The 12,442-nt window shown below is 41.2% G+C and overlaps 2 protein-coding genes across 2 annotated transcripts in view; one reads left to right on the top strand and one right to left on the bottom strand.

Annotated features, from left to right (window-relative positions):
• FAM126A (family with sequence similarity 126 member A) overlaps positions 1-12,442 on the top strand; it is a 132,912-nt gene that overhangs the window by 26,306 nt on the left and 94,164 nt on the right. The gene's annotated exons all lie outside the window — the stretch shown is intronic.
• Positions 8,073-8,941, bottom strand: LOC108303204 (40S ribosomal protein S4, X isoform-like). Its single transcript, XM_017526978.2, has one exon. It carries the CDS (start codon positions 8,924-8,926, stop codon positions 8,384-8,386), a length of 543 nt encoding a protein of 180 aa, XP_017382467.1. The 5' UTR covers positions 8,927-8,941; the 3' UTR covers positions 8,073-8,383.

Raw genomic sequence — 12,442 nt, 5'->3', positions numbered from 1 at the left:
TTGAGCAATGTACTCAACTCTTTTAAACAAGACAGGGCCTTGCTCTGTCGCTGAGGCTGGAGTACAGTAGTGCATAGTGTTGCAGCCTCAATCTCCTGGGTTCATGCAATCCTCCTACCTCAGCCTCCTGAGTCGCTAGGACTGTTGGCACATGCCACCATATCCAACTAGTTTTTCAAATTTCTGTAGATAAGAAGTTTCACTATGTTGCCAAGCCTAGTCTCAAACTCCTGAGCTCAAGCAATTCTTCCGATTTGGCCTCCCAAAATGCTGCGATTACAGGTGTGAACCACCATGCCCTGTTGAATTTTCTTTTGAAACGAAAATTTGAGTAGCAATTGGATAGACTCAAACTCAATTACATTTAATGTGGGTTTTTTTGACTAGTCCCAAACCATTAAACACCAATGAGATAAACTAATATACATTATGCTGAGGCATAGAAATTTTTCTTTATGCCGAAGAGCGAATGTCCTGGATCCAGTCACTCAATGAGAATGTCTAGCTTACTTTTTGGCATCTGTATCCCAAAGGGAGTTTGTCAATGCAAATTCCTTTTCATATAGAAAGTCACTGTGAAGATGTCTTTTGTATTTAAATGTTCACACCAATTAAGTGTGTGGAAATTGAAAAGCTGACTAATTTGTACTGGGAAGGTTGGCATGGGAAACTCATTTTATGAGGCCAGCATTACCTTAAGATTGAAATAAGGCAAAATAAATTACAGGAAAAAAAATGCCAACTAATATCGTACTTAAACATAGATCCCAAAATTCTCAAGAAAATATTAGCAAATTAGATGCAGCAATGTATAAAAAGGATAATGCATCATGACTAAGTGGAATTAATTGTAGGAAGGCGAGGTGGCTCAATGTTTAAATCTAAATCAATATAATTCATCATATCAATAGATGAAAGAAGCAAAATTACAGGATCATCATCAATAGATGCAGAAAAAGCACTTAATAAAATTCAATATTCATTCATGATAAAAACTGTAAGCAAATATCCTCAACTTAACAAAGGACATTTATGAAAATCCTATGGCTGACATCATTCTTAAGGGTTGTCTCGGTCTGGTTTGTGATATGGTTTGGCTGTGTTCCCACCCAAATCTCATCTTCAATTCCCATGTGTTGTGGGAGGGACCCAGTGGGAGGTCATTGAATCATGGGAGCAGCTCTTTCTCCTGTTGTTCTCATGATAGCAAATAAGTCTCATGACATCCCATAGTATTATAAGGGGGAGATTTTCTGCACAAGCTCTCTTTGTGCCTGCTACCATCCATGTAAGACATGACTTGCTTCTCCTTGCCTTCCACAGTGATTGTGAGGTCTCCCCAGCTATGTGGAACTGTAAGTCCATTAAGCCTTTTTCTTCCTAGTCTTGGGTATGTCTTTATCAGCAGTGTGAAAACAGACTAATACAGTAAATTAGTACCAGAAATGGGGTGCTGCTGAAAAGATACTAAAAAATGTTGAAGCAACTTTGGAACTGGGTAACAGGCAGGGGTTGGAACAGTTTGGAATGCTGAGAAGAAGACAGGAAAATGTGGGAAAGTTGGGAACTTCCTAAAGACTTGTTGAATGGCTTTGACAAAAATGCTGATAGTGATATGAACAATAATGTCCAAGCTGAGGTGGCCTCATATGGAGATTAGGAACTTGTTAGGGACTGAAGCAAAGGTGATTCTTGTTATGTTTTAGCAAAGAAACTGATGGCATTTTGCTCCTGTTGTAGAGATTGGTGGAACTTTGATCTTGAGACAGATGATTTAGGGTATCTGGCAGAAGAAATTTCTATGCTGCATTCAAGAGGTGACTTGGGTGCTGTTAAAGGCATTCAGTTTTATAAGAGAAGGGGGCATAGAAGTTTGAAAATTTGCAGCCTGATAATGCAATAGAAAAGAAAATACCTTTTCTATCTGCTTTTCTTTCCCTGTTCTATTTGCCAGATCTGATATCTGGCAAAGGCACTCTTTCTTGTTTGCAGATTTTCTGAGGAGAAAGTCAAGCTGGCTACAGAAATCTGCATAAGTAACAAGGAGCCAAATGCTAATCCTGAAGACCATGGGAAAAATATCTCCGGAGCATGTGAGAGGTCTTCATGGCAGCCCCTCCTATTACAGGCCTGGAAATCTAGGAGGAAAAAGTGGTGCTGTGGGCCAGGCCCAGGGTCTCTGTGCTGTATGTAGCCTAGGGACTTGTTGCCTTGCATCCCAGCTTCTCCAGGCATGAGTAAAAGGGGCAAAAGTACAGCTTGGGCCATGGCTTCAGAGAGTGCAAGCTTTGGCAGCTTCCACATGGTAGCAATTGAGTAGCAGTTGGATAGACTCAGACTCAACTACATTTAATGTGTGTGTGTTTTTTTGACTAGTCTCAAACCATTAAAGACCAATGAGATAAACTAAATACGTTATGCTGAGGCATAGAGGGTACACAGAAGTAAAGAACTGAGGTTTGGGAACCTCTGCCTAGATTTCAGAGGATGTATGGAAATGCCTGGATGTCCAGGCAGAAGTTTGCTGGAAGGGTAGGGTGTTCACAGAGAACCTCTGCTAGAGCAGTGCAGAAGGGAAATGTGAGGTTGGAGCTTCCACACAGAGTTCCTACTGGGACACAGCATAGTGGAGCTACAAGAAGAGGGCCACCATCTTCCAGACCCCAGAATGGTAGATCCACCACCAGCTTGCAGTGTGTGCTTGGAAAAGCCACAGATACTGAACACCAACTTGTGAAAGCAGCCGGGAAGGAGGCTGTACCCTGCAAAGCCACAGAGGCAGAGCTGACCGAGACCATGGGAACCCACCTTTGGTATCAGCATGACCTGGATGTGAGACATAGAGTCAAAGGAGATCATTTTGGAGTTTTAAGATTTGACTGCCCGGCTAGATTTTATACTTTCATGGGGCCTGTAGCCCTTTTGTTTTGGCCAATTTTTCCCATTTGGAACAGGCTGTATTTACCCAATGCCTGTACCTCCATTGTATCAAGGAAGTAACTAACTTGTTTTTTATTTTACTGGCTCATAGGCAGAAGGGACTTTCCTTGTCTCAGATGAGACATTGGACTACGAACTTCTGAGTTAATGCTGAAGTGAGCTAAGACTTTGGGGGAACAGTTGGGAAGGCATGATTTGTTTTGAAATGTGAGGACATGAGACTTGGGAGGGGCCAGGGACAGAATGATATGGTTTGGCTTTGTTCCCACCCAAATCTCATCCTGAATTCCCACATGTTGTGGGAGGGACACAGAGGGAGGTAATTGAATCATGGGGCAGGTCTTTCTTGTGCTGTTTGCATGATAGCAAATAAGTCTTATGAGATCTGATGGTATCATAAAAGGTAATTTTTTTGCACAAGCTCTCTTTTTGCCTGCTGCCATCTATGTAAGACATGACTTGCTCCTTCTTGCCATTCACCATGACTGTGAGGCCTCCCCAGCCACATGGAACTGTAAGTCCATTAAACCTTTTTCTTTCCAGTCTTGGGTATGTCTTTATTAGCAGCATGAAAATGGACTAATACAGTCTGCCATAATAGAATACCATAGATTGAGTAGCTTAAACAATAGACATTTATTTCTTACAGTTCTGGAGTCCGGGAAGTCCAAGATCAAGGACCCAGAAAAGCTGGTGTCTGGCAAAGGCTTTCTTTCTTGCTTGCAGATGGGTGCCTTCTCATTGAATTTTCACATGGCCAAGAGAATGGTGAAAGACTAAGCACTCTCCCCTAAGTTCAGGAATAAGTAAAAATTATCTACTCTCACCACTGCTATCACCTTATCAGAGGTCACAGACTGTGAAGTAAGGAAAGAAAAAGAAAATAAAAGAGAAAGAGATTTAAAAGGAGGAAATAAAACTGTCTCTATTTATAGATGAGATAATTTGTAACATAGAAAATCCCAAAAGAATATGCAAAATGGCTACTGCAAGTTATAAGGAAGTTTAGCCAGGTTGTGAGATACAAGCTCAATATTCATAAATCAATTGTATTTATATAGATTCATAGTTAAAAATTAGAAATTGAAATGTAAAAATCACTTTGCAATAGAACTCAAATTATTAAATACTTAGGCATAAGCGTAACAAAATATGTGCAAATGTGCAAATTTTATGTGCTGAAAACTAAAATAGTGATGATAGAATCCCAAACTTTAAAGAAAGAAGTATCTGTGTTCATGGATTGGAAGACTCAAGATTTTTATGGTGCCAGTTATTCCCAAATTGATTATAGATTCAGTGCAATCCTAATGAAAATTTTAGCAGCCTTTTCTTTTATAGACACCAGCAAACATACCCTACATTTATATGGGAAAGCAAAAGATAGTCCAAACAATTCTGCAAAAGAAAAAAGTTGGAAGACTCACACTGCTAACTAATTTCAAGTCTTAACAAGCCACAATAATCAAGCCAGTATGGTATTGGTGAAAGGATAGACACAGATTAATGGAGCAGATAAGAGCAGGAGCTGTCAAACTGTGGCCTCTAGGACTAATCTCAGTTGCTGTCTGTTTCTGTAAAAAATACTTTATTGAAATAAAATAATACTTTGTTAAAATGCAGCCATGCTCACTTATTTCCATGTTGTCTATGTCTGCTGTTGTACTATAATGGTAGAATTAAGTAATAGTGACAGAGACTGTATGGTCTGCAAAGCCTAAAATCTTTCTTATTTTTCCCTTTACAGGAAAAGTTGGTGAACACTTCAAATAGAATCCAGACATAGAACAACACATACATGTTTAATTGACTTTTTTTTTTCTCTTGAGACAGAGTTTCACTCTGGTTGTCTAGGCTAGAGGCCAGTGGCACAATCTTGGCTCACTGCAGCCTCTGACTTCCAGGTTCAAGCGGTTCTCTTGCCTCAGCCTTCTGAGTAACTGAGATTAGAGGCACACACCACCATGCCTGGCTAAGTTTTGTATTTTTAGTAGAGATGCGGTTTCACCATGTTGGTCAGGCTGGTCTAAATCTCCTGACCTCAGGTGATCCACCCAACTTGGCCTCCCAAAGTGCTGGGATTACAGGCTTGAGCCACTGCGCCCTGCCTGTTAATTGACTTTTGACAAACATGCAGACATAATTCAATGTAGAAAGGATAGGCTTTTAAAAAATGTGCGGGAACAATTAAACATATGTGTGCAAAAATATGAACCTCAATGCATACTTCACACTATTCAAAACTTAAGTCAAAATGGATCTGAGCCCTAAGTGTAAAACCTAAAACTACAAAACTTCTAGAAGAAAACACCCATGAAAATCTTTGTGAATGGCCGGGCACTGGCGGTGGCTCACGCCTGTAATCCCAGCACTTTGGGAGGCCAAGGCGGGTTGATCATGAGGTCAAGGGATTGAGACCATCCTGGCCAATATGGTGAAACCCCGTCTCTACTAAAAATACAAAAATTAGCCGGGCGTGGTGGCATGCGCCTGTAGTCCCAGCTACTTGGGAGGCTGAGGCGGAAGGATCACTTGAACCCAGGAGGCGGAGGTTGCAATGAGCTGAAACTGCACCACTGCTCCAGCCTGGAGATGTCTCAGAAGAAAAAAAAATATCTTTTTGAGCTTGGGTTAGGCAGAAATTTCTTAGCATCCCAAAAGCACAAACTAGAAAGAAAAAGTAGACAAATTGAAGTTAATCAAAATCAAAAACATCTACTCTTCCAAGGACACTGTTAAGAAAATGAAAGAGAAGTCACAGTCTGAAAGAAATATTTGAAAAACACTGTATAATAAAAGACTGATATCCTTAATATGTAAATAACTCAATAATAAGAAAACAGGCAGGGCACAGTGGCTCACACCTATAATCCCAGCACTTTGGGAAGCCAAGGTGAACAGATCACTTAAGCTCAGGAGTTCCAGACCAGCTCGGGTAGCATGGCAAAACCCTGTGCCTCCAAAAAAATACAACAATCAGCTGGGTGTGGTGGCACGTGCCTGTGGTTGGGAGGTTGAGGCTGGAGGATCGCTTGAGACTGAAAGGTGGAGGTTGTAGTGAGCTGAGATGGCACCACTGGACTCCAGCCTGGGTGACAAAGTGAGACCTTGTCGAGAGAGAGGAAGAAAGAAAGAGAGGGAGGAAGGGAGGGAGGGAGGAAAGAGAAGGAGGGGGGAGGAAGAAAAAGAGAGAAAAAGAAAGAAAGGCAGAAACTAAGGAAGGAAGGAAGGAGGGAGAGAGGGAGAGAGGGAAGTAGGGAAGGAAAGCGGGAAGGAAGAAAGAAAGAAAAGGAAAGAAAGCCGCCTGGGTGACAGACTGAGATGAAGGAAAAAGGAAGAAAAAGCAAGAAAGCAAGGAAGAAAGAGAAAAGGAAGGAAAGAAAGAAAAAGAAGGCAGCCAAGCCCATTGAAAAAAATGGATAACATACTTGAACATTTTATGAAACACAAATGCCACATAAACAATGAAAAGATTAATTAGTCATCAGAGAAATGAGAATCAAACCACAAAGAGATATCACTACACATCCTTTAGTGCTGATGAGTATGCTGTGCTAATGGAACTCTCATACATTTTGGAGTGGGATGTAACAATGGAGCAACTTTGAAAAACAGTGTGACTATTTCTTATAAGGTTAAACGTATTATATAACCCAAATCATCTTTTAGATTTTTACCCAAAAGAAATAAAAGCATATTCAAAGAGCTATACACAAGTATTTAAAACAGTTTTCACCAAAAAAAAAACTGCAAATAACCTAAATACTCATTAGCTTGTGATGGGATAAACCAACTGTGGTACATCCATACTGTGTATCGGTAGATTCCACATGATAAGAGTTTCATACAATGCAGTACTACTAAGTGATAAAATTAGCCAGAAGTGGTGGTGTGCACCTGTATCCCAGCTACTTGGGAGGCTGAGGCACAAGAATCGCTTGAACCTGAGAGGTGGAGGTTGCAGTGAGCATGAGCCGAGATGGCACCACTGCACTTCAGCCTGGGTGACAGAGCAAGACTGTCTCAGCACACACACACACACACACACACACACACACACACACACACACACACACACACACACACACACACAATCTAGATTCCATTCTCTTTCCCAGCCAGGGACCTGTCGCCCAGGCTGGAGTGCATATATATATTTGCTACTTCTCATTCAAGTACAAAACAAAATGGAAGTAGAGACCTCTTAGACAGTGTCCAATTTATGCCTGAACTGTTTCACTGGTGAGACAATGGTTACCTTAGAAATGAGCTAAATAGAAAGTTGTTTCCTTTTGTGTTTGGAAAAATTGTCTTGTTGCCTAGGAAGATACATTCTAACCTCAGGCTCTCAGTGAAAGGTTACCACCTCTTCCTCTTTGTTAGTTTATTTCAATTCTGCTTTGAGCTTTCCATTGAAATCTGGACATGTTGTTCCAAGTTTGTTTGAAATGCCTCTGTCTTTAATAGCTTTTACAATTATAACAATAGTTACTAAGTGTCTACTATGCACCAGACACTGTGCTATGTGATTTAGTGATGTGATTTCTTTTCTTTTAATTCCTCAAATCCGTATGAGATACAAGTTAGCCTGGTCATTTTGAAGATAAGAAGTAGAAGTTTGGTTAGCTTAAGAATCTTGCTCCAGGTCTCCTAACCATTTAGCAGAAAAACCAGTATTTATATGTTAGGTCTTCCTGACTCCAAAGACCTTGAAATGTCCATAGTCACATTGTCACAGAGTCACACATAAAAAAATAAAATTTTTAATGAAAAAATTTAAATATAAACCAAAGGGAAGGGAATAGTATAATAAATCCCCACATATGCTCACTCAGCTTCTGCAATTATTTAACTCATAGCCAGTCTTGTTTCAGCTTTGCATTCTACTGTTTCCTCCCTCCTTCCCCTACTACTAAATTATTTTGTAGCAAATCCTAGACATTGTATCATTTTATTTGTAAATATTTCTGTATGTAGCTTTAAAAGATAAATATTCCTTTTAAAATTCCACTAACCTTAATGCTATTATTGCACCAAAAGAAGTTGGCAATAAATTCCTTAATATCATCAAATATGCAGTGTTTGTATTTTCCTGGTTGTCTTATACATTCTCTTTTTTTTTTTTTTTGCTATTAATCATGCCACATGATTTTTAATTACGCATAAAGATCTAACATATCACCCAGGGACCATTTCACCCACTGCTCTGTTTGGCTGCCAGTCTTTTGTCTCTCTCTTCAGCAATGGTGAGGCGGATACCCTTTCCTCTGGGAAGAGAAATCCATGGTTCGTTGCCCTTGCCAATAACAAAAATATTGGAAAGTCGAGTGGCAAAGCTGTTGCCATTGGCATCTTTCACGTGAACCACATCAAAAGATCCAGGGTGCCTCTCTCTGTTGGTTATCACACCAATTCTTCCCAGGTTAGTACCCCCAGTCACCATTCACAGGTTACCACTGTCAAACTTGATGAAATCAGTAATCTTGCCAGCCTCCAAATCAATCTGAATGGTGTCATTCACCTTGATGAGGGGATCAGGGTAGCGGATGGTGCGAGCATCATGAGTCACCAGATGAGGGATTCCTTTTGTGCCCACAAAGATTTTTCGTACTTTGCACAATTTGTACTTGGCCTCCTCAGGTGTAATACAATGTACAGCAGAGTGATCCTTGGTGTCATAGATCAGATGGAAATTCTCTCCTGACTTGTCAATGCTGATGACATCCATGAAACCAGCAGGGAAGGTTTTATCAGTTCGGACCTTGCCATTGATCTTAATGAACCGCTGCATGCAAATCTTCTTTACTTCTTCTCCTGTCAGGGCATACTTAAGCCAGTTCCTTAGGAAAATGATGACGGGGAGACACTCTCTCAACTTGTGAGGACCAGTGGATGGATGAGGAGGAAACACACCGGTCAATTTATCCAGCATCCAATGCTTTGGAACTGCCACCTGCTTCAGATGCTTCTTGGGACCACGAGCCATGGCTGCATTAGGCAAGGAAAGAGCTGTCTTATACATTCTTTTTACAGTTGGTTGTTTGAATTAGGATAGTTAGAGCTAATGTTTTACTTGAGGCACATTGTTTAAATTAGTTAAAACCTCATTTCAGTTCAATCTATTTATTATTGTATCCACATGCGTAAGAACTAGGAAGAACTCAATGAAAAATTGTGAATGAATTACTGAATCAGTGAGTGACCAGCTGGTCTCTATTTTTGATGTAGACCAGGGCAGACAAGGTTGGTAGTCAATCCCATTGGTGATCTGAGTGAAATAAATCATCACATTGATTCCTTAACCAATGTGCAAAGTTTCACAATTTTTTTTTTAAAGATGGGGTTTCACCATGATGGCCAGGCTGGCCTTGAACTCCTGACCTCAGGTGATCCACCCACCTTGGCCTCCCAAAGTGCTAGGATTACAGGCATGAGCTACTGCGCCCGGCCAGTTTCACAACATTTGACTGACTATGACACACCGGATTATTGTGGCTTCCTTGGCTAACTGAGATCAGCAGGGCCTCCCTTTTAGGGACCTGTGGACCACCCCACAAGCATAAAATTTTTTTTAAAAAAAACCTTGAGTTTCTTCAAAAAAAATTTCAGACATCTACCTAGCCCTAAAAAGAAACAATAAACAAAATTAATAACAACAGCTTAAAACAGTAGCCCCCAAAATAAAAATCACAGGATGTTTATTTCTCTATAAAAAAATAAATGTGACAACTTAACATATATCTCTGAGCCATTTTCAGAAACCCAGACCCCCCACCAAACAAATCCACTGGCACATAAACCTCAAATTAAATAAAATAAACAAAAAAAGAAAAAAAGAAAAAACAAGGACAAGACCTAAACTCTGACCACCATTCTTTGTTCTAAATTTCTTCCTCAGGGCCCTATAAAAAGTCATACCCATGAGCCAGAGCTAACATTCTTTTGTGTTGACCCAAAATTGTAAACAGACCTTCTCTTCCTTAACTAATTGCAAATCAGAAAATCTTTAAATCTACCTAGGACCTGTCAGCACCCACATCAAGATGGTCTATCCTTTTTAGGCCAAACCAATATGTAACCTTCAGATACTGATTTACAACTTTTGCCTATAACTTCTGCTTTCCTAAAATTTACCCTGCCTTTAAAAACCCTTACTTGAGGCCGGCACGGTGGCTGACACTTGTAATCCCAGCACTTTGGGAGGCAGGCGGATCAGGAGGCAGGCGGATCACAACAAGGTCAGGAGTTTGAGACCAGCCTGACCAACATGGGGACCCTGCCTCTACTAAAAATACAAAAATTAGCCGGACATGGTGGTACGCCTGTAATGCCAGCTACTCAGAAGGCTGGGACAGGAGAATCACTTGAACCTGGGAAACAGAGGTTGCACTGAGCCAAGACCATGCCATTCCACTCCAGCCTGGGTGACAAAGTGAGACTCTATCTCAAAAAAATAAATAAATAAATAAAAATAAATAAGAGCTGCATATATTTAGTTTCTACACAACACTAAATCGTGCAAATCAAGTCAAAATTCATTTAATAGTGCCCAAGTTTTTGAAGTAGGTAATGCTTGTCTTTAATGCGTTCTCTCTCTCTTTACTTCTTTCCTAGCTCCCTTGTGGCTGGGGTCCATGTTTCCCTGTCTTCCTAGAGTCCTCTACTAGAACACTTATTTAGGACTGGTCTGACTCCAAATTTACACCTTCTCCAAAATTGGTCATTCTCTACCTCATCCTCCAACCAAAACCCCTTTCTCTCAGGACAAGCTAATGTGGAGGAAAGCTTGTAGGCTCTGGAGTCCAAAAAGTCGGGGGTAGAATCTCTTCTTTACCTTTGTGTGACCTTGATCAAGTTGGTTAACTTCTCTAAGCATCAGTTTACTGAGTTGTAAAATAATAAAATTACCCACGGGGTTGTTAAGAAGCATAGAAGCGTTCATGCGTCCTGCAGCTTTTTTTTTTTTTTTTAAAGACGAGTCTCACTGTTGCTCAGGCTGGAGTGCAGTGGCACTATCTCAGCTCACTGCAACCTCTGCCTCTTGGGTTCAAGCAATTCTCCTGCCTCAGCCTCAGGAGTAGTTGGGACTACAAGCACCCAGCACCACACCTGGCTAATTTTTGTATTTTTAGAAGAGATGGGGCTTCACCATGTTGGCCAGATCAGCTTTGAACTCCTGACCTGAGGTGATCCGCCCACCTCTGCCTCCCAAAGTGCTGGGATTACAGGTCACCTCGTTGGCCGCATCCTGCAACTTTTAGCCACCTGCCTCCAAGCTCTCTTTTGTAATGAATCACAAAGATGAGTCAGGGTTCCAGAACCTGAAGGGGGACCCAGTAGATAAAAAAAGACTAGTGGTGGAGCCTCAGGGGTGTCCAGAGAGGCAACCAGCTATCAGATAGCATTTTCCTCTTTTGTTTCATTTTCAACAGATACCAAGATTCATTTGTCAACTGCCTACAACCACGTCCCAAAATCACCAAAGCAAAGTTGTCAAAACTATGCTCCCTCACTCCACACACTCCTTTCAGGCCATAGGTTGCCCTTTCGTAATTGGATATCCCTTTTCGATCCCTTGAGATATTTACTGAGACCTGATTTGGAGGCAAGTGGCAGCAGATAAGAGGGTGGGAGCACACTGTAAAGCTTGCTTCATTTTTCAACCATTAGAAAAGTCTCTGCTTAGAACTAGCCGTTCTGGGAGTGGGAGGAGAGCCATCTTCTAAATTTCTGCAGTTATTGGTGTTTCACAGCGTGGCCATGGGCAAGCAGAGACAGATCAAGGAGTGTTGCATGAATTCAGCAGATTGTTCTGGGGGCCTTTCCATCACGTTTGAAATGTGACTTCTCTTGGCAGCCACTCAGTGAGACAATGAAGTTCTCTAGTGTCTAAGAGGCAAGTTAAAAATGGTACTTTGGGGTGGGGTTCAGTGGCTCATGACTGTAATCCCAGCACTTTGGGAGGTGAAGGTGGGTGGATCACTTGAGGTCATGAGTTTGAGACCAGCCTGGGCAACATGGCAAAACCCTGTCTCTACTAAAAAACTACAAAAATAAGCTGCATGTGATGATGCATGCCTGTAATCCCAGCTACTTGGGAAGCTGAGGCAGGAGAATCACTTGAACTCAGGAGGTGTAGGCTGCAGTGAGGCCACTGCACTCCAGCCTAGGTGACAGAGACATACTCTGTCATAAAATAAATAAAATAAAATAAAGTAAAATAACTAAAATAAAATAAAATGGCGCTTTGGGAATCCCTGGGGTTCTGATGATGAGGGAGAAGGAATAGGAGAGCAGAGGGACTTGAGGCCCTCCCCGCTCCACTTAAGGTCTGGCCAGTTGGCTTTGTTCACTGTCATTTGTTAATCTGAAAGAAATTTCATTTGGAAAAAGAACAAAAAGCTTCGCTACTACACACACACACACACACACACCCCAGCAAACCACTATCTTGGATATTCTGCTCAAGGGAAAGTTAAAGAGGAATCATGGGGAGATGGGG

Source organism: Cebus imitator, unplaced genomic scaffold (genome assembly GCF_001604975.1).
Source record: "Cebus imitator isolate Cc_AM_T3 unplaced genomic scaffold, Cebus_imitator-1.0 Scaffold45, whole genome shotgun sequence".
Taxonomy (NCBI): domain Eukaryota; kingdom Metazoa; phylum Chordata; class Mammalia; order Primates; family Cebidae; genus Cebus; species Cebus imitator.
The sequence above is the reverse complement of the archived record's forward strand: the minus strand, read 5'-3'. Positions and strand labels throughout refer to the sequence as shown.